The 18,337-nt window shown below is 37.2% G+C and overlaps 1 protein-coding gene across 6 annotated transcripts in view; it reads left to right on the forward strand.

Annotated features, from left to right (window-relative positions):
- igsf9bb (immunoglobulin superfamily, member 9Bb) overlaps positions 1 to 18,337 on the forward strand; it is a gene marked incomplete at its 3' end in the record, with an annotated part of 112,000 nt that overhangs the window by 36,102 nt on the left and 57,561 nt on the right. For all 6 annotated transcript variants that reach the window (XM_079586100.1, XM_079586102.1, XM_079586101.1 and 3 more), the window contains exon 4: positions 16,431 to 16,582. In XM_079586100.1, the coding sequence (XP_079442226.1) occupies positions 16,431 to 16,582 (152 nt within the window). The remainder of the gene's footprint in view (positions 1 to 16,430; positions 16,583 to 18,337) is intronic.

Consider the following 18,337-nt stretch of genomic DNA (forward strand, 5'->3'; position numbering starts at 1 on the left):
TTTGGACCAATATTCCATTCCTCATGTAAATGGCCTTCAAATGTATTTAGGCATTTTTTGGATCCTTACAGTCAGCCATACTTAAATTTTAAACTGAGTGACATATATGACAATTATGCTTTTTTGTTGTTGTTGTTGTTTTGATCTACACTATTGTTCACAAGTTTGGGATCCGGAAGATTTTTTTTAATGTTTCTGAAAGTCTTGAAAGTCATGCTCACTAAGGCTGCATTTCTTTGATCAAAAATACAGTAAAAACAGTAATATTGTAAAATATTATTACAATTTAGAATTTTTTTTTCAAATGTAATTTATTCCTGTGATGGCATAGCTGAATTTTCAGCATCATTATTCAAGTCTTCAGTGTCACATGATCCTTCTAATATGTTGGTTTCTTGTAACATTTCTTGTTACCGTACTATCAATGTTGAAAGCAGTTGTGCTGCTTAAATTTGTTGGGTAAACTGTAATACATTTTCTGGGTTCTTTGATGATTAGAAAATAAAAAAAACAGTATTTATTTGATACAGATTTTTATAATTTTTATAATTTTACATTATAAATGTCTTTACTGTCACTTTTGATCAATTTAATGCATGAATAGTAACTCAATTACTTTGTCCCAAAGTCATTTTAAAGTTTCTTTTTGTATAATGGTTTGCCTGAGAAGTTTGTTTTTGCTCTCTTTCTTTAAAATTAATTACATTTGTTTTTGTTTTTTTTGCAAGTGTCCAAGTGGGCAAGGTTTGCGAGTGTGTGACAGCGCTCAAAGAGAGAAAACCTTTCCACGCACTGTTCTGATTGGCCGTTGTTGCAGACAAAAAAATCTTGCCGCATCGTGCCTGGTTACGACAGTGTCAGTCTTCCTGTGAGCGCATCATGTCACTGCCTTCTCGGTTGCGTTGCCTAGGCAGCAGACACCCAAATCCCCAGACCGGTTACAGTACATTATCTCTAGCTCATTGCTGTGTGATTTACACTCAACCTCTTCCAATAGACAACAGCTGTAAATCAGATCACCCTTCCAAATACGCAGCTCTGCAGTTACAGACTGTGTTGAAATTGTATTGAAGTTTTTTTGTAACTTGCTCATGTCTGTGAGATGAACTTTAATCTTTTTTATTTATTTTATTTTATTTGACTCTCTCAAGTGTCAGGGTGGTGCTGATGTCGCTCCATGACATTGTGTATGTGTGTATCCATTTGTGTTGTGGCTAGTCTTAAATCCAGCAGCTCAGCGCACAAGTTGGAGTGTTGACAGGCCAGTTTATCAGCCGCATGTGGATGCGTGTGTGCCCATGTGCCCTGCGGCCCTGTGTGACTAACACACTAATATCAGCAGTGTTTCTTCTTTGAGACCACAACCGATATGTCTAGTTCTGCACTGGGCTCGGAAAAGCACAAAGATATTCAAAAGCACCGCCAATCTCTTTTACACAGTTTAATCGGAGACTAAACTGTACTTGGTGTATTGTAATATGTTTGCGTCTCATCTGTGTGATGGGCAGGTCTTCACCCCTCATTAACAATTCCCACTCTCTCAGAGGTGTTTCTGCAGGCTTTTGTGCAAAGATAGAAAAATCCCACAAGCATTAAGCTTTAGCATATATCTATGAATATATGCATATGGCCAGCTGATAAAGTGCTTTCTGAAGGGTATTTTGTGGTGTGCTGGCGTGCGGGCCGTTTAAGGGGCGGTTCGCGTGGTGAGTGAAAGAAAGAAATTAAAGCTCAATGTTAGCTGCTGTCGCTATGTGCCTCAGAGCTGTTGTTTTACAGTTCCTGAGATATTTTTGCTCTCTCTCACGCACACACACTCTCACTTGTGTCGTTTGAGGTGTGAGGCACATGTCAAAAGTGCTAAGGAGGGGGAAAGGAAGTGATCTAATGGTTCATCAATGGAGCAAGGTTTAGCAGGTGATTGTTGGAGCGACACAATGGAGTGTACATCTTTGTGTTTATAGCAACAATTCACACAAAAAAGCCTCCTGAAGCTATATATATATATATATATATATATATATATATATAATATATAGGTGGTCTAACTCTTTAAATAACTTCCTTTCCTCTTCTGCAGTGCTGAATCTGTGGGGAGAATAGAAAACTCCAGCACCACTGAAGATCCTCTGTTTTTTCTGTGATCTTAGAGCAGATTTACATTTCACTGCTGGTTATCACTAATCCTTTGGATTTCAGATTAAATTTTCTTGCAAAGTTGGAGAGGGAAAGCACAGAAGTCCCATTGAAATCCAAATAGCAAACCTAATGTTCAGTTTTACCATTTCACTTTTTCCCTATATACATGACTCTCAAGTTATTTAAACCCTCAATTAGTGTTTGATTTCTGATGTCGGCCCGTGTCGTCACCAAAATCGAATTAGTGTGAGGCTAAAAATCGAGTTACTAAAAATGATTTAATTTTACGATTTTCAGAAGTTAATGTGTAAATGAAAGTACATTTTAATGACTCTTTTATGAGGCATATTCTGTGATTTAGTGGCTGCTTGTCTCCCCTGAACTGACACCCCTCACATGCTCTTATGCTCAGCCTCTGTGTGTTTTGATTGGACATAATTAGTACAGTCCCCGCCCCCATCATTTTGACTGACAGCTGCTGTTCATCCTATTTTCTTGGGTGTGATGTAGGCTGGGAGGACACACCATTTATCTGTGTGTATTTCAATAATCACCCTGTTGTGATTGGTAATGCAGTTAACTTGATTTTATAAGAAGCCAGGTCACGTCCTGGCGACAAGGTGAGAGTTGTTGTTCGGTTGTCGAGAGCATCTTGTCTGTTTTAATACTCAGATCCTTATGGCAGGGTTAGAGAGGAGAGCAGTGTGGTTAAATCTATTTCAAATTGACTGTGAGCTAACACTAATCCTGCTGGGGTTTAATGGGATACCCGCATCAGGAGAGAACGTCTGTTGCTTAGTCTCTGGACAGTCCAAAAATTGTGCTGCATTTCTGCTCTAATGCTTTGACATTGTATGATTGCTGTTGACAGATGACTTACTCTGAATACAATCGAGCCAAAAGGTCCACAGACTCACCTAAATATCTGAGGTTTGTAGTGTACATTTGAACATTTTAAGGAGAGCATTTTTACTTAATTAATACTTTTCTACTTAATTTTAATAGGTCTGACTATATTTATCTATTTATTTACTGCATTTATTTTAAATTTTAAATGTTATATATAATGTTATAATAAATATTGTCTCAATAAATATGAGGCCATTCATAACTGCATGCATAAAAATTATTTACAAATGTGCAAATTGCAGTTTAAAAAGTTGGAATATAGCATGTCAAATTACCTATCTAAAGTTAGGCTAATAAACCATATTAATTAGCGATAGAATAGTTTATTCAGATTAATATTTACATTTACATTCAATTTTTTAAGTGGGTTTCAAGTGACTTATTGCTTTATTTAAATGCATCCACAATGTTCACCTGGATCCTGAAATGCTAAGCAAAAGGATACAGGGATACTGATCTGACACTTATTTTCAGACGGAAAGATGAAGATATTGTCATTTCAAACAGGTTCTAATTTCCTGCTAGACATCATTGTGTTTTAATAAGAGTGTACATTGTTGGTTTAGAAACTTGTGACATAAAAGGCTTGTACTTCTTCATGCTGGTCAATTCTTCATGCTGGTCTATTCATCCACAGCGTAGAAGTTATAGTTTAAAAAAAGCACCATTACATATCAATCGGCTTATGCAGAATTTCAATTTTGTTGTTGAAAAATGCCATTACAAATCTTCTTTTCCATAAAGCTTGTTAAGCGAATGAAGTCTCTTCGGATAGGGCATGAACCCAGATAAAGCCACAGAGACAAACAATCCGGCTGCTTATGCTGCTTACTCTTGTCTCCTTATCAGGTATGTGAGTCAAATTGACCCTGTAGCAGAGTCACTACAGGGTTAGGGAACTGTCCGTGGTGCTGACACGTGTGGACCAGGGAACTGTCCGTGGTTCTGATGGCCTCACAATCTCACGTGGGTGCTGAAAACTCTGCAATGCGAGGCCATATGCTTCAGAAACATTGCAGATGGCATCATGGCATGAGATGAAGACTTTTAAACGATTGCGCAACGGTGGGCACAGAATTCTAGAACTGGCACAACTGATATTTGCAGCTCTGATTGTCACAGTCTGTTGACCTGCAGCATTTTTGTTGGTTTGTTAATGGCAATGGAAAGTGTGGGTTTAGCTACAGGAAACAGACAGGCCTGGTTGTTCAGTTTTCAATAGTTGAGGGATGGCCCTTGGTGTGTTTTCATTGGGTGTAAATGAAGCTGACAGCATGCCAGCCCCTTGGGTGCCATAGTGGTGAGAGTGATGCCATAGTGCACTACTCTTACTAATAATGAATTATTGCCCTTATTCCAATCTGTTCACTCATTGCATTGACAAATGTGTTGCATGTCTGTGAGGGAATATTTTATGGTTGAACTTCAGGCCTTTTTTATCGATTTACTGACTTTTAAGCTATTGATAATTTCATTAATTAAGAACAGACACCAGCAACTGCTGCAGGATTTACATGGAATGCACCCAGATTTTACATTGGACATCAAGTACCAAATAGTTTATTGGATCAATTTTGATGTTTCATGCTCTTGACAGTGTTGTTAGTTAACTAAAAGTTACCTATTAAAAAGTTGTTTTATTAATTGAAGTTAAGCAGAAATTAAATGAAATTAAATCTAAATATTAGTTGAAAGAAGATTACAAATTACAAATGTTGCTCTGGCCACTGACTGAAATAACATGCGTTTAAGAGAACTTAAGTACTTAAATTATTCAAACATAAAACGGAAATACAAATAAATTAAATATAAATAAAAACTAGTAAAATGACAAAAGCACAAACTTACTAAAACTTAAACTAAACTTAACATGAAGACTAAAATATGCAGATAAAGGAAAAAAATATGTATAAAACCTTCAAGTGAGCATTAGATGATGACAAAGGTAATCTAAATGTAAAAATTGGGGGAATGAGCATGCTTAATTAAATATCTGAAATCACCTAAAATAGATAAAACAAATCTGTAATATTAGCTAATAATTAATGTGGTACAGCATGCTGTGCATGTTGAATTACCCTGGAATGCAGTTGCACAATTAGCCATATGCTATACATCATGGACAACAATATACACACAAGATAACTCAGAGGAGGACAAAAACCAAGGATTACATGTGTAAGCAGATCAAAGTGTGTAAGGTGATTATATATGTCTGTAATATGAAAAAGGAGAATTAAAGCCTGAAATCTGCATGAGTCATTCTCTTGTGTATGTGTGAAGTCGCTCCAGAAGCTGGGGGCCAGTAGTTTCTAGAGCTTTTTGGATCATCTTTCAGATCTCCATCAGCGTGAGATAAAGAGGATTTTCACATTATGATTAGTGTTTCAGAATAGCGGTCTGGGGGGGCTGGTTTTGGCTTTTATGTTTGTGCTTAATTAGCTTTGGGTATCACTCCATCTGCCTTTAAACTTCTCAATGGCTCCATTCTGCTGATTTCTTTCATGTTGTAGCAGGTTTCACAGTTGCACCATCATCACATAAACACACAATCGGAACTGAGTGAAATTTCCCCCTGAAGTTTCTTATTACAAATCACTACCTCAAGCTCACTTCTTCGTTAGCGTTCTGTGATGTGAGCAAGATTCCTTTTTTATATATATATATAAAAATAGCTGTCCACCATATTATTCACTTTATGAATTTTACTCTACTTAAAAACTCAATAAATAAAGATAAACCTGAATAGAGTTCACAGCTGGAGTGGTTTGTGCAATTAGTCGTGTCTATATAAGAGTGTCTGCGAAGCTATTTTTTGCCTCATAATAGAATTTTGAGGGAAAGAAGAAAAAACTAGGCATCATTTTAGCTATTAAAACTAGAAAGTAGACTAATTTACTGTACATAACTGAGTAAATCACTACTGATGAAGACCAGTATATTACTATTTGTTTCACTTTACTTTGACATTATTTGAACAGTGAATCGTTTATTTAAATGAACAAACGGATTCACTAAAAGGAAACCGACTAAAAGAAAAGAAAACACAACACGTGAGGTGAGCTACTCTCGACATTTGACATGGAAGGAAGTAACGGACAGAGACAAAGAAACAGGAAGTGAGGGTCAATTCTCATTCTGGGCTAATTGAATCAGTGCTTGATTTAGCAGGGACAGCAGGGCTGGTTTTAGTCGAGCAGTGATGCTCTTTATTTTGTTACTATTCTCTTTGGGTTCTGTTGAAATGCCCCCTTGTCTACCAGGCTTTCAGTTTGCTCTTTCAGCCTCCGGAGAGGCTCCCCTCTTCTCAGTATGCATCGGCTTACATTTAATCTGTGTTTGACCAAGAGTGTCTGAGAGATAAGAAAATAGGTTTTGCTCACCGATGGGCTCCATGTGTGACTGGACTTGCAATTTAGTTGCATTCACATCAGCGGAACCTCCCAAATATAAAAATACATTTTCATTTTGTGGAAAAGCACTTTGCCGCAGCTATAATTGGCTCTTTTTGAATTGCCTCTTATCTCCCATCATTAACAAAGAAGCTACATTCGTCTGAGCCATTACAATTAGATGCTTTGTTCAAGTGTGTTTCTTTTGTTAAATATTAGAAATGATCCATACAGTCATACAGAGGGATCTGGAAACACACTTTATTTACCAGTGTTATAGAGCTGCATGATTAATCGTTAAAAGATTGCGATCTCGAATCGAACACCCACGCAATCTTATTTCTAAAGGACAATGATTCAGCTATGTCTATTAAAGCTTTGTCAAGTACGATCACAGCAAACAATCAGCAATCAACATTTAAATCTGCACTGGCACTGCTGCTAAGCCAGAGAGAGCCGTTATCATGGAGCCTATATATATGAACAGCTTCACAAACAGTCTTTTCAACCACACATATCATTATTTCTGCTACAATAATTCAAATGATCACAGAAGTACTGGGATAAGTTTATTGTTCGGATATAAACACTGATGTCTATGGTAGTGATACAAATACAGGAAATCATATTTCAAAAGTAACTTCGTATCAATTACATCATTATGCCAGAGGACAGGGTGGAGACAAATGACTGTTAAAAACATTTATTTGTCATTGAATTGTTTATTCAAGAGATTCGTTCTAAACGGCTGATTCATCCATTAATGAACAAAAGTGAAGTCTTTATGATTGAGTTATTGGGCCCTATTTTAACGATCTGAAACGCAAGTAACTTTGTGGGCGGATCTCGGGCACTGTCGCTATTATAACGGCAGGATAAATGACTCTTGCACCCGACGCAAATCAAAAATTGGTTGGTCTGAAGTAGCTACATTACTCATAGGTGTGGTTTGGGCGTAACGTGCAATAAACCAATCAGAGCGTCATCTCACATTCCCTTTAAGAGCAGACGCACTTGTTCCATGGTGAATTGCTATTATAATGGTGGATTTGCCAGGCACACGCAACTTACATGATGATAAAGGTGATTTCACAGTCTTCAGAATTTTGTTTCCTGGTTCTTGACGATGTGTCTTGCCACCAACAGGTTTGATCCGTCATTACTACAATTAGCCTGAATAATTTGGGTGAATGTTTAAGCTAGATTTATGCCTATTTTTTCACATCTTCATTGACACCACAATGATTTCCCTCGTGTGATAATATTTTTCCTTGTAATTATGCATGGTTTGCAAAAATGGGAACTGCTGCGTCTGTGTAGATGAGAGAAGCAAAGTGTATGCGCGTTGTGCACACGCTACATTATGGCCAAGCATGCGCCCCTAAAATAGCATCTGAATAACGCGGCACTGACTTTGGACTAGGGTTTTCCTGATCTGTGGCAGAATTGTTTTCTGAAACCGCAAAATAGCACCAGGAAACGTTTGTGCCGAAACACGGCTCCTCTTTTCGCTGAACCATGTTATTTTAACATTACATGTTATTTTGTCTAGTTGTGTATTCTGAAATGTGGGAGAATAAAAAAAGAAAAAGTGATTCTCAGTTTATTCAGAATCGTTATGTGAATAACACCTCATCAGCTTAAATACGTCTTTAAGGAGCCTGTGAGCAGTATGATCTAACTGTACGGATCTGTCAGAGTCTGTGTGTTTCCACTTGTACGAAATATGTAATAATGAAGGGAAATGCTTATTGAATGTCTTCATTGATTCACTTCAGTAGATCATGTGACTTTGACAGCAGAAACATCCCCTAAATTAACAGCTAGTAACTAGTAATGCGCCCTATGTGAACAAAAGGGCAGGACGATTGCCATAAGGGGTGTGTCGTATTGATGACGCTGAAGCTGAGATAGTTCGTCAGCTTAGTGGAACGGTACGCGATGAGCTTTATGATCGAATCAGACAGAAATGCACAAGCGTGGTTTCTCGAGAGAGAAATCGCAGATCAGAAGCAAACTTAAGACGCTGCAGAGACATTACACGTCACATCCTGATGTCACATGTCTTTGCGAGATCACGAAGGAATGTGTGTTAACGCGTGCACAGATTCCAGAAAATCACATCCAGTGTGAGTCAACCAAAATCAAGTGATCCATGATAAAAAAAAAATTCCCGGGACATATTATCAGTGTATTTTCTGGAATCTCTGTGTGAAAGGGGCTTATGATGGGTGTGTTGAACGGCTGGCTGGACTCTGGTCTGGAGTTGGGCTTGTGATGTCTTCCTCTGCAGGGGCATCCACATCACACCAGCACTCACTCAAGGTATTCTGCAAAGCTCCCTCTAGGTGTGCCTTGGACTGCATGTTGAGGCTGGTGTAATAAAAGATGCAGAGCGAGCGGTCAGGGTAGTGAGTGAGGCACACCAGATCTATGAAATCCCTTGTGTGGTCCTTGAGGGAACGTAGCTCCTGATTCAGGAGGAAAAGGCGGACTGCAGGATTATCCATTCTTTCTTTTCTTTTGGTTCTGGTAGGTGGTTGTAATAAATCACACAACAGAGGAGAATCCAGCAATAACAGTCTTAAACAACACAACACTCAGGAAACAGGAAAAAAACAAACAAGCATACACACTCAAACGTCAATCAACAGCAAACAAAGAACAACTTCTGATTTGATTGGCGGTTGGCAACCATCTTTAGAGGTGCATTACCACCACCTACCAGACTAGAGTGTGGAGCAGTAGATTGCAAGCAGGACAAAAAAAAAAAAAAAAAAAAGAACTGTGAGAACTGAAGGCTTAAATTCACAAGGGATGCTAATCAACAGAAACTGAAATAAGTGCGTGACAGTCGTTAATCAAGGAAACTAACTAGTGGTGGGAAAATAGGAACAAAGGAAACGGGTACAGGAACTAGAACTTAACCAAAACAGAATATGCACGTGTCAGCATATATTTTACGTCTATAGCATGTATTTTAAACTCAGATCGATTCAGTGTTACATTGGGTAGTTTGCTCAAATTTATTTATTTATTCATTCATTAACATTATTTGGCTTGTTCTGGGCAAGAACTGTGCAGCTGGTGTAGTTCACGCATATTTGCATGAGTCTAAATAGGCCATGTGATCTGATGAGGTGTAATCCAGCAAGCAGCATTCACACAGATGCTCGGCTCAGTACTGGATCTTGAGAGGAAGATGAGCAGGATGAAGATGTTCCTGTGGGACGAGCTCCACGCAGCCTCCTCTCCCCATGCTTCTTCTGCCAATTAGCTCTCACTGGTGCAATGCGTGTGTTGTTAGTGTCTGTGTGTGTGTGTGTGTGTGCTAAAACATCTGCCTGTGTGGCCGGTGTAAGCACAGAGCCTTATTATAGCTGAATTCTTTTCACAATCTGTGCCTGTGATAAGTGCTAGTGATTTTATCACCGGCTGACACGCGCGCTCAATGCAAAAGAGATGATGTCTTGCCTCAAAGCCTTGGAAATATCGGAGGGATTATTATGCAGCGTCAAAGACAAAATGAGTGTGTATGTGTGTGCGCGCACAGAGAGTGAGCAGGTGATCGTTTGGCAAATTCAACAGCTCTATTCCAGGACTCTCACTGTTTGCCTCTGTGTTAGCTGTAATAAGGACATAAATGGAAAAAAAAGAAGTGATACCAATATTTAATTATGTAAATAATTTACCATTCATTTTCAATTACTGTCATGTTCAACTTTATGCTGATAACACTGTCATATATTTATATAAATCTGGCTTTCTGCAAATTCAATTACAATTCAACTCTATTCTGTCAGATTTTTATATTTTTCAAGATTGGCTTTTGGAGAATAAGCCCTTTATTGTGGTTTTCGGTTCCAATCAGAAACTTAAATCCAGAGTTGGTTCTTGTGCTGTATAATGCAAATATGGTACTCCTCTGTCTGCATAAAGTACTTGATATTATTAAAAATATCTTTGTGTATGGCTTGGCTTTAAACTTTAATTGTAATCATATTTTACGCAGTCAACTTTAAAAAAAGTCAATTACATTTTTTGTTTGTTTTGTTGTAATTGCGTTACACTGTATGTTGGGATCCCTTGAAAATGAGATGGCACTGTACATCTCAAGTGGTTAATAAATAAATGATAAATTAATTAATTCAATATACAGTATATCTTCATATTTATATATTATCTCAGAGACTGTTTAAAATTGTGTTTTTCCATTTTATGAAACCACAATTTTGTACACTTTTCACCAATATAACAATACATTTAGTCACATACAGTATGTATATTATCATAAACAGCAGACATTACCACATATAATTTTTACAGATGAAGTTTGGGGTCAGCAAGGACATGTTAAATTGATCAAACAGTAAAAACTAATATTTATATTTCAAATTAATGCTGTTCTGTTGAACTTTCTTTTTATCAAAAAATCCTTGGACATAAAAAAAAAGTTTCATTCATGGTTTTCCACTTTGATAATATAATAAGAAATGTTTATTGCGAACCAAATCATCATATTAGAATGCTTTCTCAAGGATCATGTGACTTCAGCTTTGCCATCACACAAATACATTACATTTGATAATATATTCAAATAGAAAACGGTTAAATTGTAAGTTGTACTGAAATTATAAAATACTATTTCACAATATTACTATTTTTACTATAATTTTGAACAAATAAATCCAGCTGGGTGAGTGTAAAGATTTATTTTTTATGAACATTAAAAATCTTACCTACTCCAAACTTTTGAATCTTAGTGTATAAAATGTCACTTTTTAAATGATGGAGCAATTTTTTTATTTTAATCAGATTTTTAAAGTTTTTTTTGTTGTTGTTTTTTTAAACAAAAATACTAACCTTAGATGAAAAAAATATTTCATGATCCAGTCCTTTAGGAACAAAAACATGATGGCCAAAATAAAACAACCACAATATTTTCACTCCGGCAGAATAATAATCGTAAACATTGTGTATATTCCCTAAATCACACAGTACTAGATGGAGCAGGGCACTTCAATCCGGTGAGACATATTCTCTGTAGTTTGTATACGCAGCAGGTGTCGGCCAGTTGCTCTCTCTCCATTTGGCATGCTGTGGCAGGCATTTAGCTAATGTCAAGTGGATTTTTCTAAATGTTTTGCCACTAATGGAAATGTGGATTGAAAAGCAAAGGCAAACTTAGACGTTATCAATCAGCTGCTTTCAATGACTGTGAAACATGATACAATCACAGATGAGGGTGTTTTTTCACAGACACACATTCTCCTCATTAGCCTGTAGTGTGCCTGTGCCCTCAGCATTTCGTGTGTGTGTGTGTGTTTATGTTTAATCAACATCACAGGTCAGCAGTGTGTGAGAGTGTGTACGGCAGTAAATGAAGACTCGGAGCAGATGGAGGCATGTTTTGCACAGATGTCTTAGCGGCTGGCCTCAGATATGTTTCCTTGAGCACTCTGGTCATGTGCCACCAGATCTTGGGGGTTCCTTCAAGTAGAGTAAAGCAGAATAAAGCAGTGCTGAAACTGGATAAGACAAGTAAAAAAAAAAAAAAAAAAAGCCATCCAAATTAGTATTATTATCAGACCAAACCAAATCAAGCTTGCTGACTCATTATTATTTGCCCCTTAGTTTCACAGACAGTCAGGTCTTACTGACATTTAGAGCCATGTATAATAGATGCTCAGCTTGAGGAGGGTTCAGTCCAGGTATATCGCCAAAGCCATCTCTTCTGTGTTCCTGGAAAGTAAGATGTTCCTGTGATCTACGTGTTAAAAAGTGACCCTCTTGTCACAGTGCCGTCTTAAATATTTGAACACATTTGAGACAAAACCATTTCTCCCTAGTGTTCCTTTGTCCTCCTTTGCGCCTAACTGTGTATTTGTGCTTAGAAATAATTGAGTAACCACCAAATTAATTTCAAGAGACATAATAATCTTAATTTTCTTAATCTTAATTAGCTACAGTAAGAAATATGAACAATTATGCAACAAGTCACTAATATTTTGATGTTTCTGAGTGAAATACAGATCATGCGGCACAACACAATTCCCCTCGAGTGTTACAAAACTATTAAAAAAGGAATAATTTTAAAGTTATCACACACAGAGATACATTGAGCCACATGCTGTAACCAGACAATCTCACATGAACATGAATGTTTCTTATGAGATTGTATATTTTTTAATTAATATGTATGTCTCCCGATAGCCATTTTTTTCTGCAGCAAATTCCCTTCAAGTTTATTTAGGAGGCACTAAATTAATAATAATATATAACGAATTAATATTTATGCAAAATAGTTTTGTGATGTACAGTAAATGTCACAAATTAATTATGATATTGTAATATATATACAGTATATATAATACAATATTTATGATAATATTTATGCAAAATCACAATATATTTTTGAATTAGTCATACATTTATTAAAATGGTCAAAATAATTAAAATCTTTGGGTGAGTTGGTTAGTTGGTTAGTTAGTTAGTGTAATCATCACATTGGCAGGTGTGGCAAAGAGTTAATTTTGAACCTTTCATATTAAAGAGTTAGTTCATCTGTGAAGAACTGTTGTATTGTTCCTGGTCAGTCTTTCGGTTTTATGCCCTGTCCAACCCATAATATATATTTATATTGACTGTTAAATATTTTAGTGTGAAATTACTGTACTGTTACTTTCACAGTAATTTCACAGTAGGGCTTTTCTTGTGTCTAACTGCACTAAAAAGTGGTTTTACTGTGAGTTTACAGTATTGGAAAACACAATTTACTGTAAACGAACAACATCATACTGTATTTCTACAGTGCATATACTATTAAGGTACCCAGCATGCAGTGTGGCATGAATAGATTATGTTGTGGAGTTTCTTGATTCTTGTTGGATTTATCTGTGCTGCTGAACTTATTTTTGCTTCGCTTTTAGCCATTTGTGTTGTTTTATTTTGTAATGTTGGTTTACTGTATGTTGTATAAACATTTCTATTATTTGTTGAGTGTCACCATTTTTTTTTTTTTTGGTTAAGTATTGACGTCTGTGCCTCATTAGGTGTTTACAAGATGATGTCACATCTTTCAAAGATGAATTGTTTACAAGATGATGTCACATCTTTCAAAGATGAATCTCAGCAGTTACTTCACTATTGAGAAAGATCCATCTAAAAACAGTTATGAATTTGAAATAAGTTATTGGTAAGTCTTCAAGCTTAAATAATACTAACAAATAATCACTTATTTTCCCAGTCCTTTTCAGACAGCTTCTTTGATATTTGGGTGGCTAAGGGTCTCTCTCTAAACAACCTGTATGAAAACGAAGTCTTCTCCTCTTTCTCTTCTTTATCAGCTAAATTTAACCTTCCTTCGTTTTTTCCAAGTGAGGCACTTTATTCAAAAGTTATTTCACCATTTTCCCAATCGTCCACCCGATTTAGAAATTGATTCAATTCTCACCCTCGACCCTTGTCAAAGATGACTGATTTCAACCATTTATGGTAGAATAATCTCCTTAACCCCCTCTCCGATTGACTCCCTTAAGCTAACCTGGAAGCAGGATTTGGGCATTGACATTTCTGAGGACCAGTGGAAGAACATTCTCAGTTTAGTTCACTCTTCATCTATTTGTGTTAGACATGCCCTAATACAATGTAAAGTGCTTCACAGAGCCCATTTCACTAATGCCAGACTGGCTAAATTGTTTCCTAACAGAAGTGATGCCTGTAACAGATGCAGACAATCTCCAGCCGACCATCTTCACATGTTCTGGTCATGCCCGATGCTATCAGACTACTGGTCCATTTCAGAACTCTCTCACAGGCCCTCAATGCCACCATTGTCCCTAATTCCTTGACTGTCCTGTTCGGCCTTTCCTCAATCCCTTGTATACCAGCTACAGCGCACTGCGTCATTGCTTTTACTACTTTGCTGGCCAGATGTGCCATCCTCTTTAAATGGAAGCATGCCTCTCCTCCATCACATGATGACTGGATAAGAGAGGTATTGCAATGCATTCACCTTGAAAAAATTTGACATTCTCTTAAAGGTTCGCTGAGATCATTTCATAAAACTTGGAGCCCTGTTCTGACTACTATTGAGGGCCTTATTGGGATGTCAGGACCTCCTGATTAAACTTCTGTGGGGAGGGGGGAGACTTTTCTTCTATTGTTTACGGTCTTATAATTACAACTTTTGCACGTGTATAAACACTTATTCATTTAACCTACCATTTTTTTTTTCGTTTACGTATTTACTCGTTTATTTATTTCGTTTTCTATTATTTATTTGTGAGTGTTACTGGTGGCCTTAGGGGTGGGGGTCTAACAGCGAGGTTCTAAGCGAGCCGATACTAAATAAATATCAGGCGATACACGGCAGACTGCTGATTGGTCAGAGAGAATCGTCACTATTCACTGCGTCATCATTGCACGCGCCAGACGGAGTATCCTGAATAACCCCGACACTCGATTTCCTCCATTGTCCTGTGTGTGTGGGTAGCGGGTGTGTGTCGCGTCGCTATGACGACCAGGTACTATTGTGGAGGAACTATCTGCAATGGAAAACGGAGCGAAACGCGAGCCGAGGCGAGTCGAGTCGAGCTGGTACTGGTAATGGAAAAGCGGCATTATATTGCTGTGCTGAACTGTTCTGTTAATTTTTCTCTCTCTATATATATATATATATTATTTTTTTTCAGACACCTTGTTTCATTTTACATCTGTTGTAACACCCTTTATATGTCTGCAGAAAACTTAATAAAAAAACTTGGGATAAAATGATAATAATATTAACACAAAATCTTCATATACATGATAGGAATAGTTTGGCTAAACTATTTAGTATTCTAGCTTGTCATCATTTTAATGTTTTCAATATTTTTTTCCCACATTTCTGACTTGGCTAGAATATAAATATGAAAATGAATATAGAGGGTCCAAGATCCCAAGCTAACGGAACACCAATCACCATTATGGCGACTTCAAAAATGTACTGTTGTAAAGAATACATATTTATTAAAGTGGCATGATTAAAGAAAACATTATAATGTGAAATCACAGTAAAACTAGAGCAGTAAGTTACTGTGATGTCAGCATTATTTTGCTGTTGATTATCAGAACTTTGTAAGAAAATGACCCAGCATGCATTGATTTCACAGTAAATTTCAGACTACAGTAATTTATTGGAAAAATAATACTTAAAAATCTAATTCTGTAAATTCCTAGCAATTATTTATTTATATTTATATATAAATAAAGTTCTGTCATAAAACTCTAGATGGCGCAGGCTGACAGGCCCTTAACTCAACCTGTTTGCAATCATCATTCTCTATGGGGCACAGCTGATTGGTTCCTGCTGTATAGGTAGCCAATGAGCTTGCATGCTCAACCTTCAAATACTTGGTTAGCAGTGCAGTGCGCTTTGACACCCTCCACCTTCCCCAGCTCCACCTGTATAGATCTGCTACGGGTAATTCATGTATGCTATATTGTACAGCAGCAGCATGTCTCACTAATATCTATATATCTATATTCAGGCACACTGCTGGTTGGCCATGTGATGTGACGGCATGGCAACCCTTTCCCCAGCCTGATTTATATGTAATGAAAGTGAAATTGTAGCTACTAAATCAATGCTGGGGGAGAATTGGCCATGGAGCAGGAGCAGAATTATTAACAATGAGAGAGATGCCAGCCAGAGAGCTCATATACTGTATACTAAAAGCTCATAAATGGGCACATATGTATGCAGTTGGGAGATCCATGATCAGGAGTCCCTTTTATTTACAGGTATACGAGCTAACAGCTCCGATGGCCTTCTGAACTCCTATGGCTCCCATTAGCGATGAGGCATGAGTCATGCTTTTGCAGGGTCTGTAAAAGACACGTATATTACAAGACATGATATTGTTATGAATTAACCTGCCTTGTTATCCCCAGGCTGATTTATTTCAGGTAACAGATAGGGAATTTTCACATCGTTTCTCTGTGTCACAGCTCCCCCAACTTTTACGGACACGCCACCGCAGTATGTGGAGGCCAAAGAGGGGGGCAGCATCACTCTGAGCTGCACGGCTTTTGGGAATCCCAAACCTTCAGTCAGCTGGCTTAGGGAGGGAGACCCCGTACAGGACAGCAGCAAATACAAGGTGAGCTAACACATCTCTTATATTTCAATATTAACTTTGGTCATGAAATCTAGGGGATATTCTAAGTTGGGGGGATATTTTATAATGTAAACTTAAAATATTAGTATGGTTTCTTGTGTCTAAACAGAAGTTATTTATTTATTTTTTGCCCTCTCTCTGACCATTTGTTATGATTGGGCATCGATGTCGTTCATCTGGGCTGGCCAAGTTGCTTAATACTAAAATATGTGTCGTATGCAATGTTGCCATGTCTCACAATAAGCGGTTTTGAGCTTTTTTATTATTATTTTATTTTAATAAAATCACACACATAATAAAAAAAAAAATATATATATATATATATATATATATATATATATATATATATATATATATATATATATATATATATATATATATATATATATATATATATATAGTCATGGTCAGAATTAATGGCACCCCTGGTAAATATGATCAAAACTGGCTGTAAAAAATAAATCTGCATTGTTTATCCTTTTGATCTTTCATTCAAAAAATTGGCAAAATTCTAACCTTTCATTGAAGCAAGATAATTGAAAGTGGGGCTAAATCACATTATGAAATAAATGTTTTTCTCCAAAACACGTTGGCCACAATTATTGGCACCCTTTTATTAAATACTTTTTGCAACCTCCTTTTGCCAAGATAACAGCTCTGAGTCTTCTCCTATAATGCCTGATGAGTTTGGAGAACACCTGACAAGAGATCAGAAACCATTCCTCCATACAGAATCTCTCCAGATCCTTCAGATTCCCAGATCCATGTTGGTGCTTCTTCTCTTCAGTTCAGCCCACTCATTTTCTATAGGGTTCAGGCCAGGGACTGGGATGGCCATTGCAGATCTTGGTTTTGTGCTCAGTGGCCCATTTTTGTTTTGATTTTGATATTTGTTTTTGGATCACTGTCCTGTTGGAAGATCCAAACATGGCCCGTTATAAGATTTCTAGCACAGTCTGTTAGGTTTCGATTTTTTATCTGTTGGTATTTGATCCAATCCATGATGCCATGTATCTGAACAAGATGTCCAGGACCTCTGGCATAAAATTAGGCCCACAGCATTAAATATACAGCAGAGTATTTAATTTTACACATGGGGTACTTTTTTATCCCTGTGTGCACCAAACCCATCTTAAGTGTTTGCTGCCAAAAAAGCTATTTTTGTAGTTCCTCTGTCCACAGAACGTTTGAAAAGTACCTGAAATTACTGGAACTTCAAACGGGACAGGTTCTATGGTCAGATGAAACAAAAAAATAGCTTTTTTGGCAGCAAACACTTAAGATGGGTTTGGTGCACACAGGGATAAAAAAGTACCCCATGTGTAAAATGAAATACTCTGGCAAAAAATTAGGCCCAGAGCATTAAATATACAGCAGAGGTCCTGGACATCTTGTTCAGATACATGGCATCATGGATTGGATCAAATACCAACAGATAAAAAATCGAAACCTAACAGACTGTGCTAGAAATCTTATAACGGGCCATGTTTGGATCTTCCAACAGGACAGTTATCCAAAAACAAAAATCAAAACAAAAATGGGCCACTGAGCACAAAACCAAGATCTGCAATGGCCATCCCAGTCCCTGGCCTGAACCCTATAGAAAATGAGTGGAGTGAACTGAAGAGAAGAAGCACCAACATGGATCTGGGAATCTGCAGGATCTGGAGAGATTCTGTATGGAGGAATGGTCTCTGATCTCTTGTCAGGTGTTCTCCAAACTCATCCGGCATTATA

Source organism: Phoxinus phoxinus (genome assembly GCF_949152265.1).
Source record: "Phoxinus phoxinus genome assembly, chromosome: 17".
Taxonomy (NCBI): Eukaryota; Metazoa; Chordata; class Actinopteri; order Cypriniformes; family Leuciscidae; genus Phoxinus; species Phoxinus phoxinus.